This window comes from Pristis pectinata, chromosome 10, assembly GCF_009764475.1.
Source record: "Pristis pectinata isolate sPriPec2 chromosome 10, sPriPec2.1.pri, whole genome shotgun sequence".
In the NCBI taxonomy this organism is placed as follows: Eukaryota; Metazoa; Chordata; class Chondrichthyes; order Rhinopristiformes; family Pristidae; genus Pristis; species Pristis pectinata.
Window position 1 is genome coordinate 45,559,107 of NC_067414.1, and position 26,656 is coordinate 45,585,762.

Genomic DNA, 26,656 nt, shown 5'->3' on the forward strand with positions numbered 1-26,656 from the left:
GTCAATGTTCTCTTACTAAGCTAATTTAATGCAGCCAACATAACAGTAGACTCAATTCGGTACTGGTGCCAAGTTATAAGAAGGAAATCTGCATCCATGATCTATGCTGACTTTAATTTGGATCTTCACTATCTGCAGATTCACCCTTCCATTCACAGTGTTCCATAGTTATTTTCACTAAAAGCCTAAACATTGTAATATAGCCTGGGCTGCACACAGTAGTTTTCAATGTCATTTCCCTACTCAAAAATTCTGGGGACATCTCCAGCCAACCCAAAATTCAGAAGACTGGCTAAAACAAAGGCATAATTTTATTGCTCAACAGATCACCACCAAACTTCACCAATGTTTTATTTTTAATTATTTTTTTTACGATCTTTACTTTTAGAATATATTCTATTTATGAAAAAGCACAGCATCTAAAAGCCCCCACAGTTAAAATCTAATGCTTGCTGCAATTCTTAATATGCATGAAAGATTGTTTGAAACTAATTTCCCTAAAATCAATAAGATAAAGCAAGGCAATCAGAATGCTTGCCCTGGACTTGTATTTTTTGGCGAAGGCCTAAAGTGCCAATTGCAATGTTTTTGTAAGTTTAGATCTAGTTTTCAACCTACTATCATTGAATGTTGAATTGAGGACACCAAAGTGCATTTACTAAATGATTCACAGCCAGTAAATTACACAAGCAGAATCTAAACAGATGACCTACTTGCGTCTATCTCATCATTTCACAATATAGAATTACAACCATTTGCTCCTCAGTGTCAGTGTGGAAACTGCAAAAGAAGACCTTCAGCTGCTCCTTTCCTTCAGCAGAAACTATTGCTCAAAGTGCAGGGTTTTCTTATGACCTTATGTACAGTTTCTTCAGTGTAAACAAATGCTTAAAGAACTGGCTTAAAACCCAACAGCTGCTTCCTTTAATAACTTTGAGCCCCTAGTTCTCTGCTAGCACCAAAATCAATTCTTATTGTGAATGATATAGCGGAGCAGATACCCCACGAAGTCAGGAGATTTATTCATGAGAGAAAGCTCCTTTGTTCCATCTCCACTGGGCTCCAATAGGCAGATCTCTGCAGAGCAACAATAAACCTCAGGACCCTAGGTCAAGGAGGAGAACACGCTGGGTTCTCAGTCAGATTTCTGCCATTAAAAGGGGAAATCGCCTTGCCAATGTAGGCCAAAAGGTTCCATTCATGCAAGGATTCCTGAACATTCAGCAATCCTCCTTAAAGGGCAGAAATACCTCAAAGATTACAAGAGGTGACCGAGTGATGATTTCAGGCAAGGTTTGTGGCCTACTGGAAACGGAAGGAGATCACTACAGGGCCCTCTTCCTCCATGGGGTCATCTCTGAACTGTTATATTTGGGGTCTATTGCCAACATCCTAACCAGAGTCCTAAAGAACAGAGAAGAAACAGCCAGAAATAATTACCTCCTTCCAGGGATCGTCATCTCACTTCTACACAACTTGGCATGCAAGTAAAGGAAATTCCACTTAAGAGTAGTGAGACTGTAATGCTTCTGCAGCCCATCTTCCCACAATTTTTAGTGCATGTACTCAAAGCAACGCTATTACAGCGCCAGCGATCGGGGTTTGATTCCCAACGCTGTCTGTAAGGAGTTTGTGCGTTCTCCCGTGTCTATGTGGGTTTCCTCCGGGTGCTCCACTTTCTTCCCACATTCTAAAGACGTACAGGTAGGTTAATTTGGGGGTTTAAAATGGGCGGCGTGGACTCATTGGGCCGGAAGGGCCTGTTACCACGTTGTAAATAAAATTTTTAAAAATTTAAAGAGTTAAAAATTTTAAAAATCTTCCCCTTCCCCTATACAAATAGATAATCGGATGGGGTGAATGGATCCAGAAACCCTGCTCCAGTGAGGGACCAATGCCTTCAGGAAAGAATGAGGAGAATGAAGTCTGGCGTAGAAACCAAAGCAGCTCACACTGCAACCGTGTCTGATTAAGTAAACACAAATGAAAATGACCAATTTCATTAACACTTCATTGTGGGAGAACTCTATTAGCAGAGGTGCCATCTTTGGCATCAGACATTAAGCCACAACCCTGCTGCCTTTTAGGTAGACACAAAAATTTCTCCGCACCACTCAAAGAAAAGGAGACCTGTCATCCTGGCCAACATTTCTCCACGGAAAGCTAATTAACTATTTGTAACAATTCTCTGAGTGGGACCTTGTGATATGCAAACCAGCAATTCTGTTACCTTCATAAAGGCACTTCAGAGAGTAATTATTTACCATAAAGTGGTTTGGAATGTATACTGAATGTGAAAACTACAACATAAATGCAATTTTGCTCTTTCATTTCTGCTCACTGATCAGAGTAGGAGATCCTACAGTGCACTAAAGATGAACAACCCTGAATGGGAGAGGTAGCCTGTAAAAAAAGCTGCATGGAGAGAGATTGGTAAGTGAGTAGCATCATCCAGCTTCATCCTACTTGGTTATAACTGAAGACAAAATCTACAGACAAAAAGTGTTCACCACATTTTTTGCATACACTTCATTAAATTTGGCACAATTGGAAACCCCTCATACAGAGTGAGGTATCATTCAAAATATTTTATGTAATCTTTTGTGCACACTTTCATTGTGACAGGTTTGAACGACTTTTTTTTCCTATTGCGGATGAATGAACAGCAAATAGGGGTCAAGGAATTCTGTGCAAGTTACTCCTCTGCAGATAGGAAACACACCAGGGCATTGAGCAAATGCAAATCCCTCTTCTTCCAAGGATATTGATCTACTGTTTCTTTCCCCATTAATAATGCAAGTACCTTGGAGTTCTGCCCAAAGATGAGTGCTTGCTTCCACAATGGACATTGATGTGCAGAGTGATATTTTTGACTGTGATTGCATGTTATTTATGGACATCATGAATTCAATAAATGATTCCTTGCAGTGAAGGGAACTTTGCCACCCAGAGACTCTTTCAGACTAGTCACCTTCACTTCTATTGAATGAACTGCATGCATTTTAAATGATGTTCACAGATCATCTCAGTTGGTCAAATGAAACAGTGAAGAAAAGCCTTTGCTGACAAGTTAAGATAAATATGGAGGTGTCAGGATTCGGAGTACAAAGAGTCACGTTACAGCAGTATAAGAGATGTTGGTGAGACCACACTTGGAGGGCTGCGTACAGTTCTGGTCACCTTGCTATAGGAAGGATGTCATTAAACTGGAAAGGGTGCAAAAAACATTTATAGGGTCATTACTGGGACTGAAGGGTTTCAGCTATGGGGAGAGGAGAATAGGCTGGGACATTTTTCGCTGCAGCGTAGAAGGCTGAGGGATGACCTCATAGAGGTTTATAACATCATGAAAGGCATTGATAAGGCGAATAGCCGTAGCTTCTTCCCCCAGGGTAGGGGAGTCCAAAACTAGAGAGCATAGGTTAAAGTGAGAAAGGTAAGATTTAAAAGGGACCTGAGGGATAACTTTTTCCCCACAGAGGATGGCGGATGTATGGAACGAGCTGCCAGACAGGTACATGGATAGGAAAGGTTTAGAAGGATAAGGGCCAAATGGAACTAATTCAAATCAGGCAACTTCGTCGGCATGGACAAGTTGGGCCGAAGGGCCTGTTTCTATCCATCCATGGCCTGAACAAGTCAGAAACAGGACAAGACCAATGTCACAGTGAATTTGCTGCCAACCCAATCAATTATTCTTCCTGATCAGAATCATGTGGGTTTGGAACGGTTCAAAATGTAGTGCAACTTAAATTTCAGGAATGAAAATCTCACAAAATGAAGGAAAACGCTGCCTTTAAAATAAACATCAAAGAGGAGGCTGCCACAACAACAATTAATACTTGGAGCTAAATGCTTCAGTGAGGATTGAGGACATGCAAACCAGTCAGGATTGGTCCTTCCCTTCAGAGGCTGCTGAATATTTAGGCCAAGCTCAAATGTATTATTCCACGTGGTCTTCTCTCACACACACAAAAAATGGTAAAATTTTTCCACAACAGCATCAGTCCTCCAAAAGGGAAAAATAATATTTCACTCATCTTAAACTATAAAAGAAGCTGCAAGTTTGTGTTTTCATAACAAGGATTATATACATTTCCCACTCAAAAACAACACCAATTCCCTGGCAAAGGTGGATTATATTCTTTTTCTGCCCAAACTCCAGCAAGACTAGGTATGTAGGACATCTTTATACCCTATGTGAAAAATGAGGTGTCACTCTCAGCTGCTGTGAGATGAAACTAAGGAGGTCTGTTCCAGTTCTGTTTTCCAGTTGTAAAATCATGCTGTTCGCTCAAGTGAAGCACAGTTACAGATGGAATGTAGCACCTTTGACCTTTATCATTAACTACTTCCTTCACTCAAGGCTCTTCCTGTGATAGAAGTTTTGCCTGTTGCTCAGTTCATACAGTGTCACTTCTGCATTCTGACACCACGACAGGAAATGCACCCCATATGTGATACAAGGAAAACGAGGTTCTGCTTTTTTACATTAATAGTCTTACTCCACCTCTGATGTTTTATCTACAGACTGAAGTTGTATTTATTATTTTGCAATATTAGAGATTTAACAGAATCTTCTTTGCAAGTATCTTAGCTTGGTCTAATGGTTAAGCTTCATTGTTTTTCAAACTGTTCTTTTTGTAAATGTCACAAAATAAATGAGTCACAGTTAATTCTCTTTTATACATGCTGAATGTGAGATGTAACAACATATGCATGTTGAAATGAGATTCCAGGATTCAGTTCCATTGAGGTTAAAGGAACCAAATTTCTGAAGAGGAGCTCAAGGTACAAATGATAACACATTGCATATTTAATGCAACAGAGGCCAACCATCTACCCTTATGTCTTTTATGCATATGCAATACTGCATTTTTTTTATTCACAGTTCCAACATGAAAACAAAATAAAGATAACTCGTGGGGTTTGAGTACAAATTATAAAGGGGCAGATAAGGAAAAATGCTTTCGTGCTGAGAGTTCTGACCACTGCTCAAAGTGTGGTAGGATTCAATACCATACTATCTTGTAAAAAGGGTATTGGATATATACTAGGCAAGAAAAAAATCCAGAGCCATAAGGAAAGGAAGAGTATGGACAGTTTTTTAGTCCTTTACAAATGCTGGCACAGACAAAATGGAGCAAATGACCTCTGCACTATAACAGTCCATACATCGTCTGTATACAAACAACATATATTTACAAACATGTTAACACTACCTTCCTCTCTCTACAAATATCACCTCCCCTGTTAAAATCAGCAGCAACTGGCAGCATTTACATCAGATTTCCTGCAACTGCAAGAGTTTCCTTTGCTCTGTGATTTAAGTTATAAAAGGCTCTCTTTCAGGAATTCCCACCATAAGAAAGCTCCATCTGTAATATTGACGGTCTTTCCTCTCTCCACAGGCATAGCCTGACCTACTGGACATTTCCTACAGCGCTACTTTTCATAGCTTTTACATGCCCCTTTGTTTTTACTCTCTCCAACCATCCTCATTAACCTCTTAACCAGATGGCTTCTTCCTCATCTTTGCACCATGGCAACACTATTCTCACTCTACCAGAGATTTTCCCTTTGTCCTATCCATATCTCATACACCGTCTCTGCAGAACTAACTTGTTTTCTCACTTCTCCAATTCTGAAGAAGGTTCTTTGATCTGAAACGTTTTTCTTTCCACAGATGCTACCTGACCTGCAGAGCATTTTCTACTTTAATGAAGTTGTACACTTTTTTTCTGGGGTCTGCCAAAGTCCTAAACACAAAAATATTAATATTACGATGGCCTCTATATTGGCAAGACCAAATGTAGACTAGTTGACCATTTTGCAGAACACCTGCACTCTGTAACCGCAGTCTGCATCTCCCCATTGCCAGTCACTTCAATTCCCCCTCCATCACAGATATGTCAGTCCTCAGCCTCCACCAATGCCAGGAGAATTCCAAGCGCAAATTGGAAGAACAGCACCTCATTTTCTGTCCTGGAACCTCGCAGCCTAACGGCATGAACATTGAATTCTCCCACTTTAAATAATCCCCACACTCACCATGCTTCTTCTTTTCTTCCCTTTCCTAGCCTCTCTCTCCTTCTTCTAGTCTCCCTTTATTCCTCCTTACCTTTGACCCATCCCCCATTGGATCTGTTCTCTCCTCCCCACCCCCCCACCCCCCCCCCCCGGCGCTCGTCTATCACTATCTCTTACTTGCATCTACCTATCACCACCTTGTGCCCATGTCACCTCCCCTCTTTCATCCACCTATCACTGCTCTGCTTTTCCCTCCTATCTACTGGGCTTCTCCTTCTCCTATCTTCAGTCCTGAAGAAGGGTCCTGACCTGAAACGTTGACTGCCTGCTTTTCTCCACAGATGCTGCCTGGCCTGCTGAGTTCCTCCAGCATCATAGTGGCTTTCATCTAGATTCCAGCATCTGGATTCTCTAATATTACGATCACCTCTTTACAGATACAGCCTAACCTGGTTCATCAGCTTTATTGTGATCTACTTGATGCTCAGGAATAGTCCTTTGCCAGAACATTAGCCTTCAATAAATGCATTACATACATTAAAATGAATCTATTATGATGCCCAAGTTAATGACAAGTTATTTCCCCTCTTGCATTGAAGAGAATCAAAGCATTATGTTTTACTTAGATGCATTTTACCAAGGGCATTGTTTTAATCCCCAGAGCAGAGTATTTATCTATTCTCAGTTATGTAAGTGAGTCATTTTTAAAGGTTAAAAACTAGATTACTAATAGGCATTCTACAGTGAATAATTTCTCACTGAAATAATTATAAATGCTACAAGCTGAAAGCTCTTGAAACAGTATTTCAATAGGTTTCAAAACACTGATATAGGAATCCTATGCTGTAGCACAAAGTTTATATGTGCTACCTAACAGAATTTCTAAGAAAAACTTTTCATTAATTTAAGTTGCTGTTTTGGTTCATGGATTGTCAAGCCCATTTACTTCCCAGGTTCTCTGTACATTAGAAATACAAATGCATGGAGGTATCCAGATTAAACACAGTGGCATCCAATGATATACAGCACCGAAATAGCTCTTTGGCCCAACAGGTCCATGTTGACCAAGATTCCCATCTAAGCTAGTACCACTTGCTCACGTTTGCCCCATATCCTTTTAAACCTTTCCTCTCCAGGTACCTGACCAAGTATCTTTTAAATATTGTTAATTTACCTGCTTCAACTAATTCCTCTGGCAGCTTATTCCCTATATTGACCACCCTCTGGGTGATAAAGTTGCCTCTCAGATTCCTATTAAATCTTTCCTCTCTCACCTTAAACCTATACCCTCTTGTTCTTGATTCCCCAACCCTGGTAAAAAGACAGTGTGCATTGACCCCATCTATGTCCCTCATGATTTTATACACCCCTATAAGATCACCCCTCATTCTCTTACAGTCCAATGAATTAAGTCCCAACCTGCTCAACCTCTTTCCATAACTCAGTCTCTCGAGTACCAGTAACATCCTCGTAAATCTCCTCTGCACTCTTTCCAGCTTAATGGCATTTTTCTTATAGCAGGATGTCCAAAACTGAACACAATATTCCAAATGTAACCTCACCAATGTCTTGTACAACCATTCAGTCATGAATGATTCACAAGCAATTCAGGCCGCTCATGCAGTATATTTAGTCTGCTCCATCATAAGGCAATCTCCCAGATCAGGTTGCAGCCCACATAGTGCAGAAACCAACTTCAGGTAGGCCCATATGAACAACAATCTACAAGTAGAGCTCTCACAGACCGGCCCCCATCCAACCACACAATCCAATCGGGGACCTAGCCCAAAGCCTTAACCTTACCCTCGAGGACATGGTCCCACCTCCCAGGCACAACAATGGCACCCCCAATCAGTCTGTTTTCTTGCACTTGCTGCTCAATGGCAAAGCAAACAGGGAGAAGATCTTTAAGTGTGTGTTACAGTGAAAGCCCTTGTAGATTGTGCAGGATCCTTTGGGCTGAATGCACAATAGAACTTTGTAAGCTTAGCCCCTTGAAGGAAAATCCTCTATTGAACCACACAACTTTCCAGCACCAAGGAATTTATAGGAACTTGTAGCTTGCATCAGCCAACAATATTAAATCAAACTTGAAAATTTCTCTGTGAAATTAGTATAATTTCTCGAAAACAAAAGACTTCCAAGGCATTCTGCCTTAAACGAAAATGTATAAGCCACAGCCAAACAGTAAGATTTCTAGAGTTGTGGAATACCTTATGTGCATCTGGGAATCACGGAAAATCTCCAATTTAATATTTTATTCACAGAACAACACATCCAATGAAGCAACATTTTAACAGTACTGTGCCTAGATTGTATGGCTGTGTTGAATGGAGCTGGAAACTAACTCAGAAGAGCCAGCACTCAGCCAAACTGATGTCACACTTTCAACAGTATTCACACTATAGCCAACGTGCATGCTTTGCTGTTCCTGGTAAGGAAGACTGAATTATTTAGATATCTTTGAAAGAAAAAGGCTGGAAGTTTGTCTTGGCTGAGCAGTGCTTAAGGCATAATGCAATACCAACTGTGTGCTGTACTCAACTTCCATAATTCAGTTCCATTTAAACAAATATCCCAAATTTCAGTAAAAGAGGATGATGTGTGATCAATTCTACATCGTCTCTAAAGTTACCAATTAGGATACATTTTTAGCTGCAAGCTAAAATTTTATATGTGCTGCCCAACTGAGCTACTTAAATTAAAAGCATTGGTAACATGCCGTGGAAATAAATTCAGATGTAATATACAAAGCTATTCCATTAAAAGTCATTACTTTTCAATTGTAAAATATTCATGCAAGAATACTAGAACCTGGAAAACATGGTATATCATGTGGTTATAATCCATACAGTAAATTTTTGAGTCCTGGTCTGCAATGATTTACCTGGGACAAAGTTAGAATGCATAATTTGCAACAGTATGTCCTGACTTGTGGAAGACAAAATATTAGTTTGAGTACCAAATACTCCTTGTTTTCAAATAAACACTCCTGAAAAACTTTAGGAGTCGAGATCACTTGGGCTAAATACATTAGCCACTCCAGTTTAAATGATCTGTGAACCCAGTCTAAGAAGTGAAGAACATCAAGATCACAGACAGCCACAAGTCTCCAAGCACAGTGCTTACGCAGGGAAGGGTGAAGATGTATATTCAATAAAACTCCAATAATCTGACACCCTCAGGACTTTCATGCTAGATTGGCAGATTTTCTGGACAATTACTTGTTATTCCGTTCAGTACACCAACAGATTTCTTATTCACTTTTTAAAAAAAAGATATTGTGCTGCTGTGCAACAAATTTTCCAATGAACCACCCAAGTTTAAAGGGGGCACTGTAAACAAGATCCGGACAGATTTAAAGGGAACATAGGAAACAGGGCCCGAATGATTCTTACGCAAATTGCAAGAAATAAGGCCCCAGTGAGTTTAAAAAGAACATGAGAAATGGGGTCTCAGGGAGTTTAAAAGCAGTGTAGGAAATAGGATCTCAAAAGAGTTTAAAAGTGTAGAGGGCAGGGTCTCAGTGAGTTTAAACAGAGGTGGGAAGCAAAACACCAAACCATCAGGATTTCTGAACAATAGGACAGCAGATTATCTGCATTTTACTATTTTATTGAATGCTTTTTCTCTAGCTACAAATGTTTATACCCAAACGGTTTATGTAATGCTGTCTTGTGCAGTACTCTGATCTAAGCAGTAATCCCACACATCAGAATACCTTCAGAAGTAGAGCCAAGTAACAATTATGGAAGTCCTTCACTGTTTTGGATGTGACGTCTGGTGCTGGAAGCAGTCAGCCAAATGAAGACAAGGGAATTTGCAAAGCAAACTGCCACAGGGCACAATACAATAAAAAAAGGAGAATGCAGGAATATGCTGAGTAGTAATGTAAAACATAGAACAGTACAGAACAGAAAAGACCCCTCAGCCCACGATGTTATGCCACATTAATTAAACTAATGATACCTAATTAAACTGATCCCTTCTGCCTGCACATGGTTAATATCCCTCCATTCTCTGCATATTCATGTACCTATCTAAGAGCCTCTTAAACGTCTCTATCGTATCTACCTCCACCACCACCCTGGCAGCTCATTCCAGTCACCCACCATGCTGTGTAAAAAAGCTTGCCCCACACATCTCCTTTGAACTTACTCCCTCTCACCTCAAATGCATGCCCTCTAGCATTACACATTTTGACCCAGGGAAAAAGATTCTGGCTGTCTACTCTATCTATGCCTCTCAAATTTTATAAACTTCTATTCAAAGTGCAAGAGGGCATGAAATTGTTAAGGAGTACTACCTTGGATCAGACATGACAACCCGCTGAATTTAAGCATATTACTAAGCAGAGGAAAAGAAAATAATTTAGAATAGTAGTTATATCTATGTCAGTAAATGGCCATCAAGATAGCCTTCTAATACCATCTCGCCATGTACCAGAAAAACTTAAATAAAAAAAAATTAGGAGTACCTAATTCAGACCCTTGTGCTCCACCATTCAATAATTCAAGGCTGATCTTTTACCTCAGTACCTCTTTCCTGCATTAACTCCCCATCCTTTGATACCCTCAACACCAAAATGTAGGGATCAAGAATGCAAAAAAGTGTCTCAGCTATTTCATGATAATATATTAAAATTATAAATGTAATACATCATTATAAAGTGCTTCAAGAGGCTGGTCATGGCACACATTAGCCTCCCAGACAACCTTAACCCACTGCAATTCACCTACCACCAAAACAAGTCTACGGTCACCATCTCCCTGGCCCTACACTGGACGGTAAAGACACCTACATTAGATTGTTTATTGACTACAGCTCCGTCTGCAATGCTATAATTCCAAGCAAACTCATCTCCAAACTCCAAGACCTAGGAATCCACACTACCCTTTGCAGCTGGATCCTTGCCTTCCTATCCAACAGGCCACAATCAGTGAGGATAGGCAGCAACACCTCCATCACGATTATTCTCAACACTGGTACCCCACAAGGCTGTGCCCTCAGCCCCCTACTCTACTCCCTATACACTCACGACTGCGTGGCCAGATTCTACTCTAATGTCACCTACAAGTTTGCAGATGATACCACTGTAGTTGGCATTATCTCAAATAACAACGTTGGAGTACAGGAAGGAGATAGAGAGTCTGGTGACATGGTGTCATGACAACAACCTTTCCCTCAATGTCAGCAAAACAAAAGAGCTGGTCATTGACTTCAGGAAGGGGGATGGTGCACATGCTCTTGTCTACATCAATGGCGCTGAGGTCGAGAGGATTGAGAGCTTCAAGTTCCTTGGAGTGAACATCATCAATAGCCTGTCATGGTCCAACCACACAGCCAAGAAAGTTCACCAGAGCCTCTGCTTCCTCAGGAGGCTAAAGAAATTTGGTGTATCCCCTTTGACCCTCACCAATTTTTACTGATGAACCATAGAAAGCATCCTATCCAATCCATCATGGCTTGGTATGGCAATTGCTCTGCCTGGGACCGCAAGAAACTGCAGAAAGTTGTGGACCAGCTCAGCACATCACAGAAACCAGCCTCCCCTCCATGGACTCGTCTATACTTCTTGCTGCCTCAGCAAATCAGCCAGCATAATCAAAGACCCCACCCACCCGGGACATTCCCTCTTCTTCCCTCTCCCATCAGGCAGAAGATACAAAAACCTGAAAGCACAGACCACCAGGCTCAAGGACAGCTTCTATCCTACTGTTATAAAACTATTGAATGGTCCCCTAGTATGATAAGACAGCCTCTCACCTTCACAATTTACATTGTTATGGCCTTGCACCTTATTGTCTACCTGCACTGCACTTTCTCTGTAACTGTAACAGTTTATTCTGCACTTTGTTATTGTTTTACCTTGTACTACCTCAATGCACTGTGTAGTGAATTAATCTGTATGGATAGTATGCAAGACAAGTTTTTCACTATACCTTGGTATGTGTAACAATACTTAAACCAATTTATTTATTTGCCATCCCTTTTAGCAGCTTACAAAATTCTACTCAAGTGCTACACATTTTAATAACAACTTTTTGTGATTGCTTTCTCAGTTTGTAGTTGTAGTTTACTTTAATACTATAGGACATAAAATCTTCACAGGATATGGTGGTATTATGGTTATCTTTCTGGTTATGCAATTCAGAGGCTGGAACTAATTTTGAGTTTAAGTTCCATCAGAGCAGTTACAAAAATTGGATTCAGTTCATTAAATAAATCTAGAAGAATATTAGTAAGGGTGACCACAAAACTATAAGATTGTCATAACAGCTCCTGCCAAAGATAGTCTATGTGTGACCCCAGATCCATAGTAGTACAGTTGACTGAAAAGACTTAGCCAGCCCTCAAGGGCTTGTGAACATTCTTGGAAAATCTAGCACCTGTAGCTTTCTTGAGGCCTCAAGATCACACATGCTTCTATGCCTGCAGTGCAAATGCCCAATGTGCTCTACCTGGCAATATAAGTATCACTAGTGTTGACCATCATTGTACTCATCAGTATTGGTGGTCAATGTGTTCACTGGTACAGGTGACCAAAGCAAGTAATCAATGGATCTGTCATATAGGGTGACTAATGCATTTGTTAGCACTCACTGGACAAATGGCATAATCTTTTTGGACAACCAGAAGACAAAATTGTTCAAAACTGTTCTTAAATCAGTTCCAATTTCTTCCAACCAGCACCTACATGTACTTTTTGCATTCGCATCATAATCTCACACCAAATTGAAGAATCGATGATATCACAGAGTATTCACCTCTCCATACTCTTTCATCTCATTACCCACCATTGATATTCCAAGCCAGAGTGATCCAATTATACATAACTCAAATATGGAATGCTCTTTTAGATGAATGAGGGGAAAACACATTGGAATGAGGCTTTCCCGGATTTGTATCCTGAATACCACATCCACAAATTCGTTTCAATTCCCTGAGTTTACAACCCACTTTAAGAAAAGGGCTATATGCAGAATTATAGAATTGACTGATTCTGAGTAAACATATTTTAGCAACTCTGAAATAGTTATGTACTCCAGCTTTTGCAGAGTTGAGACGAATGTCATTATTTTTAAACAAGTTTCTGTGAACACTATCTGACAATAAACACCTACAGCACAACGTCAAGCAGGCCAGTGTGAGCAATGTCATTGAATGATCTGGAACAGTGTAGTATCAGCATCCAGATACAGCACATCTTGATAACCGTGTTGTCCCTCTCTCTCCCCGTCTAAAGTCTTGCAGTTGTAGGAAATTAGACATGATATTTAAACAATAAAATACTTACTTTTAATATCACACATCATGCCACATTCTAACACTGAACAACATTTTTTCTTCCCACTGTTGTAACATTTTAAGAAATCTAATTTTGCTGTTTATTTGGTTTAACCTCAGTATATGTAAGGGGTTGCATTCCAAGCTTACAAATAACTAACTCTTTGATGTGTCTGCCCTGGTGAATGTGGCTCAGTTGGAAACCTCAAACACTAAATGCCCAAGTCATGCCGCTGAGTCTTTGCCACTCAGCAAGAAATAGCGTTGCATGCCTCCAGCACTAATGACTAATGAAACAGGTTTTAAAGGACAGTCACTGTTGTAATACAAGAAACACAACAGCTGATATATGGACAGCAAGTTTCTACGATCACAGTAAACCATTTTTTTTTGGATGATTTTGACTGAAAGATACATGTTGACTAGAACAACAGAGACCAATGCATTCCTCTTCAAATTGGATCTTCTACATTCATCCAACTTGAGCAGACAAGACTTTGTTTAAACAAAACATTCATAAGATAGCACCATGACACTGCTACACTGGAGATTCAGCCAACTATTTTTGTAATCATCCATTTTAAGTGGGAAACATCTGAATTAGAGGTCCAAGTGCTATCAATTTAGAAACATCAGGCACCATATCATCTCTTTTCCTCCCACTTAGTGCTACATCAGCACTTGTGCTGCAATTTTGCAATTTCTACAATACTCAATTCCACCTTGCTCCAGTATCAATACATGTTCCTCAATTTCACTCATCCAACAGCACAATTTCACCTCCTGCAGATCATGCTTTCAATGTTACTTCACCTCCCTCTATATCATTTCAACGCCATTAGTGCTCCCTTGATTTTTACTCCACCTAACCTTCAATAAGCTTATAGTTTTTGTTTAAAGCAAATTTTGGAATTGATTGACAGTATTGTAGTTACCAATGGAAAATCATTGAAGTGTTATATTCAAGACTTTTACTTTTACTGGAAATTCAACTTAAGAGACATTTAATAAAAATTGGCAGTCATGTTCCTTTGTAATTTTACCATAAATCATCCACAAATACTGACAAGTGCTGCCTAGAACAAAGAACAGTACAGCACAGGAACAGGCCCTTCAGCCCACAATGTTTTGTCAAACTAATTAAACTACTAATTAAATGCCTAACTAAACTAATTCCTTCTGCCTACACAATGTCCATAACCCTCCATTCTCTGCACATTCACGTGCCTCTCTAAGAGCCTCTTAAATGTTTCTGCCGTGTTTGCTGGACACCAGCCTCCCCTCCTTGGACTCCATCTTTATCTCTCGCTGTCTTGGTGAAGCAGTCAGCATAATCAAAGACCCCACCCACCTGGGTCATCCTCTCTTCACTTCTCTTCCATCAGGTAAGAGATACAGGAGCCTGAGGGCACGTACCACCAGACTTAAGGACAGCTTCTACCCCACTGTGATAAGACTATTGAATGATACAAAGAGATGGACTCTGACCTCAGGATCTACCTTGTTGTGACCTTGCACCTTATTGCACTGCTCTTTCTCTGTAGCTGTGACACTTTACTCTGTACTGTTATTGTTTTTACCTGTACTACATCAATGCACTCTGTACTAACTCAATGTAACTGCACTGTGTGCATTTGAATGAATTGACCAGTATGATCGGTATGCAAGACAAGATTTTCACTGTACCTCGGTACAAGTGACAATAATAAACCAATACCCCAGCAGCACATTCCAGGCACCCACCACTGTGTAAAAAAAAGGAACTTGCCCTGCACATCCCCTTTGAACTTACCCCCTCTCAGCTTAATGCGTGCCCCTAGTAATAGACATTTCCACTCTGGGGAAAAAGATACCGGCTGTCTACTCTATCTATGCCTCTTGTAATCTTATAAGCCTCTAACAGGTCTCCCCTCAGCCTCCGCTGCTCCAGAGAAAATAACACAAGTTTATCCAACTTCTTTTGGTAGAACATGCCTTCTAATCCAGATAGCATCATGGTAAACATAGCAACCGACTATTCCATAAAAATATTGCCAAATTACAGAATAGGTGCCAAATGAGAAAATTTGACTTTATTGTCTTTTATCAGCTGTTAAACAAAGTAAAACAAAGGTCCAGACAGTACATTGTAACAACTTGTTACTGTTTCCACAAAACGTTGACTACGTCCACTAAATACTGACTATAAAACTCAGTCACACCAGAATAAGTCAAAGAAAAAAAAATCTAACAAATTCTATTAAAAGTTTGCATACCCAGACCAAATCATTCGCCATTTTACAATATCATGAAATTGCAATAAATCTCACAGCTTTTGATATTTAACACGTAACACAAATTGTTGGCAAACAGTACAACTTCACAGAAAAGCACACTGATTCAATGGAAATGGCAAATTCTGAGCAGGCTTGAGGCCAGGCTTCCCTCATCACCCTTGCATGTTTAATTCCTCACTTACCCGATAGTAGCTTTAAAGTGATATTAAATTTAATTTTCCCTCTCTCCTATCTTTTGTAGGCAGAAATTGATGGAGGTAAGCAGCAAAAAATTTCTCTCCCTTTCAGATTCCTTGAAAATTGTGAAGATTGACAAGGTAGGTTTGAATGAGAAGGGCACTTCACTTTGTAGCACCTCCCAAAACTTCAAGCCTCCCATGGAATACAAATGAAACCTAATCGATGCTTCAGAAGGTGGGATAATCATTATGCTTTAAGTTTTTCAATAGTGTGTTTGTGAGTTCAGAGCAGCAAAGATTGAAAAAAAGTTACAAAGAGTGTAAATAGAAACTGTAACAAGTTTGTCTTGTAACTAGTTGCAGATTATGTTTAATGTGATTACAATACAAACATCATCAATCCTGTGATTGTCCTTCAAAGTGTTGTAACCCCTTCACCATGCCCACACAAGATGGAGAGTTTAAAATTTTCAGTCTGAGATTAGTTTTTGTTTTGGTTTTACTTGTTAGTTTGAATTGTTGTTTTGCAGCCATTTAAAATAGTTTATTTTCTTAATTTGTATCAATTTCTTTCATTCTCAGCTTTGCTTCATTTCAGAACAAACATTGATTATTACCTGTGTTAAAGAGTACAGAGAGAGATACATAAAGCAAATGAAATGTGTTACTGGAGAGATGGTGCAGAAAGCAAGATTTTAAATTCCTGAGGAATTGGGACTATTTCTGGAGGGAAGGAGATGGGACCTCTGCAAACCAGACGGGTTGCAGCTCAACAGGAATGGAGTCACCATCTCGTTAGCCAAGAGTGAAGTACTCCCGAAGACTGGAGGATATTTAAACGTAGTCCCCATGTTCAAAAAACCTGGAAACAACAGGCCTGTGAGCCTTACATCAGTGGTAGGGAAGTTGTTGGAGAAGATCCTGACGGACAGGAGTTATGTTCACTTGGAAAGGCAGGGACTGATTAGGAGGAGTCAGCATGGTTTTAATGAGATGAGATCACATCTCACAAATCTGATTAAGTTTTTTCTGAGGAGGTGACAAAGAGAATAACCCTAAGGCATGGTTAGGGTTAGGGTTAGGGTTAGGGTTAGGGTTGTCTGTGTGGACTTTAGTAAGACTTTTGACAAGGTACCACGTGGTAGGCCGATCCAGAAGGTTAAGGCACAAGGGATCCAAGGTGTGTTGGTGAACTGGATCCAAAACTGGCTGGGTGATAGGAGGCAGAGGGTCATGATGAATTGGTGTTTATCTGACTGGAAAGCTATAAAGAGAGGCATACCACAGGTATCAGTGTTGGGACCTCTTTTGTTTGTATCATATTTAAATGACTTGGATGTGAATGCAGGGGTTATGATTAATAAGTTTGGAGATGACATAAAAATTGGTGCCGTTATGATAGCAAAGTAGGTTGTTTAAAGATAGATATAAACCACTAATGAGTGAGAGAGATAGAGAGAAGCAAATATACAAAGAAATTAGAAAGAAGTACAAAAATGATAGAGTAATTACAATCTAAACTGGAATAGTAATAGTTTTAAGAGTAGAGAGGGGTAAAAGTTTCAGAAATGTGTCCATGATAATTTTCTACATTTCCGGCCAATAAGGAAGGAGCCATTGCTGGATCTTTTCTGAGGAATAAGATGGGTTAAGTGCACATAATTTTGGTAGGGGAACATTTAGGAAATAGTGATCATGATGTCATAAGATTTAGGTTAGTTGTAGAAAAAGGAACAATCCAAAGTAAAAGTAATTAGTTGAGAGAAAGCCATTTTCAATGGTATGGGAGTGGATCTGGCACAGGAAAATTGAATGGGCTTTCTTTATGAGGTGGCTCAGGTATAGTTGAGGCATGTTCCATGATGGGTAAAGAAAGAACAAACAAATCCAGAACTCCCCTGATGGCAAAAAAAGAGAGGATGATTAAACAAAAAGATTGCTTATGACAGATATTGTAAAAACCAGTGATAAAAATTTATAAAGTTATGAGAGGCATAGATAGGGTAGACAGACAGTATCTTTTTCCCAGGGTTGAAATGTCTAATACCGGAGAGCATACATTTAAGGTGAGAGGAAGAAAGTTCAAAGGAGTTGCACGGGGGAAGTTTGTTTTTAATTATACAGAGTATGGTGGGTGCCTGGAATGAGCTGCCAGGGGTGGTGGTGGTGGTGGAGACAGCTATGATAGAGACATTTAAGAGGCTCTTAAGTAGGCACCTGAATATACAGAGAATGGAGGGATATGGATCACATGCAGGAAGAAGGGGTTAGTTTAATTAGGCATCATTAGCTTATTTAGTTCAGCACAACACCATGGGCTGAGGGGCCTGTTCCTGTGCTGTGCTATTTTCATTATACTTCACACGCAAGTGCTCAGAGAAAACTATCACATATAAAGTCAGAGCTACAAGATAGGAAACTTAAAATCCCAGGTCAGAGATCAAGTGATGTTATAAACCACGAGAGAATTTGCTGCTGCAGTCTGTTATTGCATTTTTAGGATTATTTTGCAGCTTTGCAATATACTCAAGACTCAGCAGTTATAAACTACAAAAATCAAAACCAAGTAAATAGCTAATACAAAATGGACAATATTCTCAACATCTTCAAACATTACTGCATAACATTTGACATCTGCGTCTCATTGACCGGAGAGAAATCAGTTTCTAACATCTGCCATGCGCTTTAGACTGCACAATTTATCTTCCACCCTCCCCCCATTTCCTCTTGTTAACCAAAACTTCTATCTTTTCAAAACCATCAAAAACATACCCTTAACAAACAAGATGAACCGTCAAACATGTTGTTAATCAGCACCACTCAGATTAAAACTTAAAAACAAAACCCAGTAAGGAGCTGACTTACTTGCTTTCCTCATTGTCTCTGCATAGCTTTACCTCGAATTATAATTCAGTTCATCAGGAAGTTGTGGTGCTCGGGTAAGTTGCAAATGTCTTCAGACAGGAACTCCTATTTCAGTCACTCACTGCAACAAATACATTTCACAGGCACAGAAAAAGATGCAGTTTTTCAAAATCAGAATAAGTTAACAGAACATTATCACCTTTGATACCCATAGTTATTCAATAGCCAAGCTGTCAAATGCAGCCTTTGCTAGCTTTAGAGATCAGCAATGTGAAGCAGCCAGAAAAGGCAACAATGCCAGGTGTTGCTGCTTAGGGGGATTAGTTCAATTAGACAACGTGACATAAATTGCAAGTGCATCATGTTAAACTATTGGCTTCATTGCAAAAAGGTTTATTGAACTTTTATTTACTCTAGGTACAGAGAAGGACCAATAGAGTCACAAATCATTTCTGAGGGTATATTTATACAGAAATAGCATAAATGAGTTAGATTTTCACTGAAAATTAAAGGGGTGGTAAAATCTGGTGCTTTGGGCAACTGCTGCATCTGAGTAGCATCTCAGCCCGCTCCTACTCACTCTTCTATCCTGCGGGAGTGCCTGCCAGCAGTTCCTCACCTAGCTTGTTACATAGTCATCCTGGCTCAGGGAGAGAACGGGCTGGTTTCCCACTCAACATCTCTCCTTCCCACAGCTGTCATTTCCCCCATCAGCATTAGCGTATCACCCCTGAGGTATCTGCAATAAGCTCTTGATGAATGGTGAGTGGACCTGTTCCCTACCTGTTTTTCTCCTGCAATGCTACAAATATCTACCTTTTAAGGTGGCAGCAGAAATCTTTGAGCAATGTGGCCAGAATTATCCACACCTACACTCCCCATTCAACCAGGTTTAATTCCCTAGGTCAATGATAATGGTATCGTGAGGGTTCTACCAGGTCAAGAGGTGACAGGTTGTGGTGCAATCTGATTCTCTGATTCTGCAGATAACCCACAGTGTCTCATGGTAGCCCTGTTGAAGTTGCTAGATTTCATTTCAATCTATTGTACTGAATACAACAATACTGGCCCACAACACAATGGAGTGTACTATCAGTGTGATGACAGGGTTTTGACCCTACAAAGGATTGTGTGCTGGTCATTCTTAAAGCCCTGTCACAGGTAAACAGGGTAGTGAAAGAGGCTTTTATTACACTGACTTTCATCAGTCAGGGCATTGAGTATAGTTGGGACATTACATTGCAGTTGTACAAGTTGTTGGTGAGGCTGCACTTGGAGCATTATGTATAGTTTTGGTCACCCTGTTGTAGGAAAGATATGGTTAATCTGGAAAGAGTGCAGAAAAGATTTGTGAGGATGTTGCCAGGACTAGAGGGCCTGAGTTATAGGGAGAGGTTGGCCAGGCTAAGTCTTTATTCCTTGGAATGTCACAGAATGAGGAGTGAACTCATAGAAATATTTAAAATTATGAGAGGCATAGATAAGGTAGACAGTAACAGTCTTTCCCCCAGGGAAGGGGAGTCTGAAACTAGGGGGCATAGGCTTAGGGTGAGAGGGGAAAGATTTAAAAGGGACCCGAGGAGAAACTTCTTCATCCAGACGGCGGTGAGTACATGGAATGAGCTGCAAGAGGAAGTGGTTGAGGCAGGTACAATAGTATCATTTTAAGAAGCACTTGGATAGGTACAATGGAGGGGCAGGGCTGAGAGGGATATGTGCCGAATGCAGGATGGGTGGGCACTATGGTCAGCACCAACTAGTTGGGCCAAAGGGCCTGTATCCATGCTGTATTGCTCTATGACTCTAAGTAAATGTAAATCAAAAAAAAACTGCAGGTGCTGGAAATCTGAAATAAAAATAGAAAGTATTCAAGACATTCAACAGGCCAGGCAACATCAGTGGAAAGAGAAACAGAGTTTTTATTTCAGGTCAAGGACTCTTCACCAGAACTTGGAAAGAGAGAAAACAAGTTAGCTTTAAGTTGACGTGAAATGTTGCTTGACCTCCTGTGTATTTCCAGCATTTTCTGCTTTTATTGTCACTTGTATCGATGCTGTCAAGAGCAGGTGTCTGTCTGGCAATAGATTGATGAGAATAGGTTTCTCGCCGGTCCTTGTTCTCTCACCACCAGCTGCTGATGGTCAGTTTGGTCAGCAGTGGCCCTACTGAGTTACTCTTGTTGATGGATCTTGCTGATCCCATCTCGTGTACATTCTGTGCCATTGACACACTCAGTGGTTCAGCCAAGTGATATTCAACATGGAGAAATGCTGATTTTAATCAGGGGTTTAAGGCAGGAGGTTTCCTTGTTTATGTTTGACCTGATAACTCGCAACTATGTGGTTCATAATCATAGCTGAGAACTCCCAGGTCCATTCCATCCAGAGCAGTGAAAAGTCTGGAATGTTGGTTGAATTTCTATGTGTAGAACATTATCAGGCTAGTGCTTGATCAGTCTTTGGAACTGTTCTGTGAAAGTCGACCCGTGCTGTAATAAAGCAGACAACAGCAGAACCAAGGAGTGTATAATTAATGCTTTATTATCTTAACACTAGCAGGAGTGAGGGATACAGAGAATGAGTAAACAGTGTAACCCGAGCTCTGTACTGATCCCCACTCAGAGATTTACAGGTTAGTGTCCCTCCTTTTATACTTATACAGTGGGAAGCCTCCATGGGAAGTTGCACATGCCAGGGTAGTTGCTTACAACAAGCTTTTAGCAAAACAAGATGTCTTAAGCACCTTTTTGTTTCTCACCAGCACCTGTACATTTTACAGTCATACCTATAGTCATACCATGGTTGAGGCAATATCATGCCATGGTGGGACCATAGTCATGCCATTAACCCTTACATTTCCAGCCATTAACCCTTACATTTCCAGTTACCTTTGACAGTTCTTCCAGCTTTGGCTCAAGTCCACAGACATGAGCTTGGATGACTTGAGAAGGTTGAAATTTTTGTTTTGATCCATTCATCTTTTTCCTTACTTTTGTTTCTCATCGTTATTTGATCTTTTATTGGGATCTGGGCATCCTGTTCAAAGCAGCATTTATTACATGTCACTAATTACTCAAGAAAGTAGTGGTGAGCCACTTTCTTGAACCACCATAATACTGTTGTGTTGGGAGTTTGAGGATATAGACAGAATGCTGATATTTCCAGATCAGGATTATATGCGACCTTGAAAGGAATATACAAGTGGTGATCTGTATACCGACTTGCTGGTTTAGTTCTACTCGATGGTCGAGGTTGCAGGTTGGGAAGGAGCTGCCGGGTTGGCTGAGTGCAGCCACTGTGTGGAGGTAGAGGGAATTAATGTTTAGGGTAGTGACAATTAAGTGAGCTGCTTTATCCTGGATGGTGTTGAGCTTCTCGAGTGCTGGAGTTGCAGTTATGTGGACAAATGGACAGTATTCCATCATGCTCCTTCTTGATTGTGCCTTGTAAATTATGAAAAGGCTTAGAGTATCAGGAGGAGAGTCACCCAGCTCCAACCTGCTCCTATAGTCTCAGTATTTATGCAACTTTTTCAGTTGTGCTTCTCAGAGGCACACCCATGCCAACCATCAAGTACCATCTATATACATCTCATTTTCCAGCTGTAATGCTTTCTTTGCCTCGGCAATTCAAGTGCTTCTGGTCAATGGTAGGCCCCAGGAAGTCAGTGGTTAGGGACTTAGCAATGATAATGCCATTGAATGTCAAGTATAAGTGGTTAGCTCTCTCCTGTTGGAGATGCTCATCACGTAGAACTTTTTGGGAACAAATGTTTCTTGTCATTTTTCAACCCATGCCTGAATGTTGCCTTCATCATGCTTTTCTTCATTTTTCTGAAGAGCTGCAAGTTCAATTGAGTAGTTTGTAATAATCAGCAAACGTCCTCACTTCTGAACTTGTGATGGAAGGAAAGTCAGCTGAAGGTGTTTGGACCTAGGACACTACCCTGAGAAAATCTTGCATTAATGTCCTGGGGCTGGGATGAGGGATCTCTGATAAACTCAACCATCTTACTTTGTGCAAAGTACTACTCTAATCACTGTCATCTATTTGCCTTAATGTCTATTGATTTCAGACTTATCAGAGTGCCTTGATGCCACACTTGCAGGTTAACATCAAGGGCAGGCAGTCTTGCCTCATCTCTGATACAAATGAATGTCTTTTTCAGCCACTTGGTTGCAATATTAAGATTCAGCTACATTGTTGCAAGTCTAAAATCACGTAGTGGCCTCACCAATTAAAGATGGCAACTTCCTTCCCTGTACTTCATAAGTGAACCAGATGGAACAAATTCATGGTGCACACTCCTGATAATTTTTACTTAAATTTCAGATTTAGTTAACTACATAAAATTTTTCAGCTTCTTTAGTGGAAATTGAACGTCTCAGGATCACTTGTCCAGACTTATTGACTAAACCCCAATACTATAATCTTTATACTTCTGTACCCAGTAGAACTTAGATGGGTTATTTCTCAAACAGTGCCCGAGTAACCTGTCAAAAGTCACCCTGCAGTTAAAATCAGAACAGCTTGCATTTATTCCACACCTTTAAAAGAATAAAATAAACCATAGACATTACCAATGAGTTTGATATAGACAATATTAAGAAATATGAGGAGTTCAAATATTTGGTGTATTTTTAAGAAGTCTTGAAGGAGAAAGGAGGGAGAAAGTGAATGGAGGAAGGTAGAAAGGTCTAGGGAGGGACTACTTGGGTCTAGTGCTTCAGCAAATGAAAATACACACAAAGAAATGTGCCCCACTTCCAGACTCTCTGTTCTGAGCAGAGTCCTGCTCTGATTGTGCAGAGTTGTTTCCAAGAAGAGGACAGAACAGACATTACGAGTTGGGTTTTGTCAGCCACTCTTAGTTTTGGGCCTGGCTGACAAAACGATGGCTGTGTATTCTGGGTTATGCTATACCAAAACCCTATTATCAACCCAACTCTAAGAAGTCAACTGTTGTGTGAGTTCAGGACACAGAGAACCCCCCCCCCCCCCCCCCATAAGGGCAGAAAGTAAAAAAAATCCAATGTTTCTGTTAATGTTCTGCATAATAAATAATATTTAGAGCACATGAAAGATTTATTTTCTTATCAGCTTCATATAACAGTGCAGTTTAACTAAGTCAATGTGTTCTTGGAGCTCATCTACCACTAGTAATGCAGATTTCAGTTAAATGGTGGTTAGATGATAGTAGATTGAGTAGAGTTGCTGAAGGATGCTTCCCAGTTAAGAAGGATTGCCTCACTGCTTTGTTGCATGTGAGCATGAGATGACTTAGACTGTTCCCATACCTGCCATTTAATTCTACTGATGAATGAGTAATGGCCTCAGAAATTCTGTTGATTTATCTCTCCTGCACTGCTTGATACACTCCACAAAGATTTGAATAACACTCTCTCAAAGAGGGACTCCAATGACAGGCTACATAATATGAACAACATACCAAAGTCAGATGTCTCATTAACTCAATGCTGCTAATCCTCCAGAACACTGCACTTCTGTGATCTTGTAATAGCTGCATAGCCAAGTCAGTTGCTTCAGTTAATTCTGATTCCTTGAACAGAAGTGCAGCAGGTGATCATTCACTTTTGATTAGCCTGAATGGAGTGCAATGTGATAAAGCTAGACAAGGCCCTCTATCATTAGATGCTCATTAGGTTTCTTGCACTGACCAATAGTTCAATGACTTCAATTGCAACTCATTACTCAAAGTGAGTTCAACAAGAATTCTTTCATTGGTAATTAAGAAGGGAATTCATTGGCTTGCAATCTTAACCCTTTAAGTGCAGCTCCCCAAATCTTTACCTGCCATTTTGCAGGTTGTATTGTAATTTTCATTACTCTCAGCTTCTTTGTTTCCTGTGGTAATTGTCAGTCATCAATGTAGGTCAATGAGATATGATGGTAATGTGTTTAACCAGTGGTAACAACAGTAGGGTAGATATCCTCAGGAAGTTAGAATATGATATGCTATTCTTTCAAATCAAGTGAAATATTGGTCATAAGGCATTTGATTGATAGTTTCTTGAGACCTGCATGATGGAAGAGGATGCCCCTTCCTGGATTACGCCAGTGTTTTCTGCTGTACTCTGTTGTTGAATAGACAAGAAGTGTGGAAGGGAACCACATCCTGTGAGGGGACAGTCAATGATCGTTATGCTTTCATAAGAATTGTTTCTTGATCAGGAAATCTGTGAACTGTGGGATTAAGTGTTGCCTCCCTCCTGTGCTGAAGAATGTGGTCCACTATTTGATATTGCCAAGGCACCTCGCCTTGTGGCATTCCCTTTCCCTTGTCTCTGTACTCCTGCCACCCTTGCTCTTGGAACCCATAGCCCTCTGGCCCCTCATCTCCTGGTTGGTCTTCCTCAGGCACGGATTGTGTCTTCCTGTTTGTGATATACTGGAATGTGCAGGAAATACTTGCATGTCTCCACATCTTTTGGGTGTAGATTGGAGTGTGCCCCTGGACTGACAGAAGACAGTAAAATCTCTTCACAAAATGACCTATGGTATTTTCTATTTCTGTCCTGCTAACACCGTGGCTCTCAATGTACCAGCACTCAAAAGAAGTCTTCAGAATGCACATAGCTACAGAAGCCATTATACTTGCCTTCCAAGGTCCAACCCTCAGTACAGTGCTATTTGGTCTGGAAAATTAGATTCTCTAAGAATAAAGGAGTCACGTGAGCTTCTAGAAAACATAGCATTGATCATGGAGTAACTCCTCATTATGTTCAACAATAAATAGGATGTTGAGTGTGTAGAAGCCCTTCCTATTTATGAAGGCTGAAATGAGGGGCAGGGTGAGGCAAGGGTAACTTTTATGGGCACAAAGTTAGTAAATCCCTGCTAACAACTCTGCACTAAAATCAAAGTTTCTCCTCCCTGAACAAAGAGCTTGAGTGACCTCACCAACACTGTGGTGGACATCAAACTGTGATATTTGACATGGGTCTGGATGGATGCCTGGAATGAAGCTAGGAAACTGGGAGTGGCCGTGACCTCGAAGTATACAATGAGAGTTGTCCAATCTGAATGCATGGCTAAGGGTTGTCCTACAGAATGATACATATCTCAGCACTGGCAGCATTTGAAAATCCAAGCCTGCATAGATGTTGCTCCAATGGAGAGATCAAGGTTGGATCTTGTGTCTCTGAAAATTCTCTGTGGCTGGAGTCTTTGGATCTGTCCTTCCTGTACACAGACCTCCTTGCTAGGCTTAGTTTAAGCTTCAACTTAGCAAGCAGAAGACCACTGTGTTATCCATGAAATAGTTTTATCAGTAGCTATATTCTCCAAATAGCTATCTAAGTACAAAGAGCTCTTTGGCAGGTGTGTGAGGAGTCTCCAGAAAGTTTTGGTGTTGCCTGGTAAAGTCCCTGATGTCAGCAAGGGGGGCCTTTTAATGGTGCAACACATCGCTGCTCCACTGTGGGGCCTTTCAATGGTGTCTGAATGTTGATTACAGCAAGTTTTGCTCCTTTTTATTGTCACTACCAAAAGACAGTAGCATTCTACACCTTGGAGCTATAATTTATGTCAGACTAGAAGCAAACATTGCAATAATGGCTGACATCATTAGGTATTCATCTAATGCTGGGGAAACATCATGGATGTTAATGTGGATTTCCACTGGAATTTCCAAGGCAAGTTTTAGGTTTGGCAAGTAATCTCTAACATGAGTTACCCTGGCTTAGGTAGGTTATTGTTCACAGATTGCAAAATAAAACACACCATTTGGATATATTATTTTTCATATGTAAAGAAAAAAATAGTCATTTCATCTGTGCCAAAGTCCTTTTATGATGAATGTATGAATTACATTTATATAGGATAATTTTTAAAATCCCAAAGCACTTAAAAACCAATGAAGTTTTTTTGAAGTGCAGTTGGTTGTAATGACATTAACTTGTACACATTTTGAACAAGAGCAAAATAAAGAAATATAAAATCTAAAATTTTATTTACAGTGTGGTAACAGGCCCTTCCGGCCCAACGAGTCTGCGCCACC

The 26,656-nt window shown here is 40.3% G+C and overlaps 1 protein-coding gene across 1 annotated transcript in view; it reads right to left on the bottom strand.

The window, feature by feature from the left end:
- The window catches only part of cep85l (centrosomal protein 85, like), a 231,099-nt gene extending 212,375 nt beyond the window's left edge, over window positions 1-18,724 (bottom strand). The window contains exon 1 of the mRNA XM_052025282.1: window positions 18,638-18,724. Within this exon, the coding sequence (XP_051881242.1) occupies window positions 18,638-18,650 (13 nt within the window). The 5' untranslated portion in view covers window positions 18,651-18,724. The remainder of the gene's footprint in view (window positions 1-18,637) is intronic.
- Window positions 18,725-26,656: the final 7,932 nt, after the last annotated feature.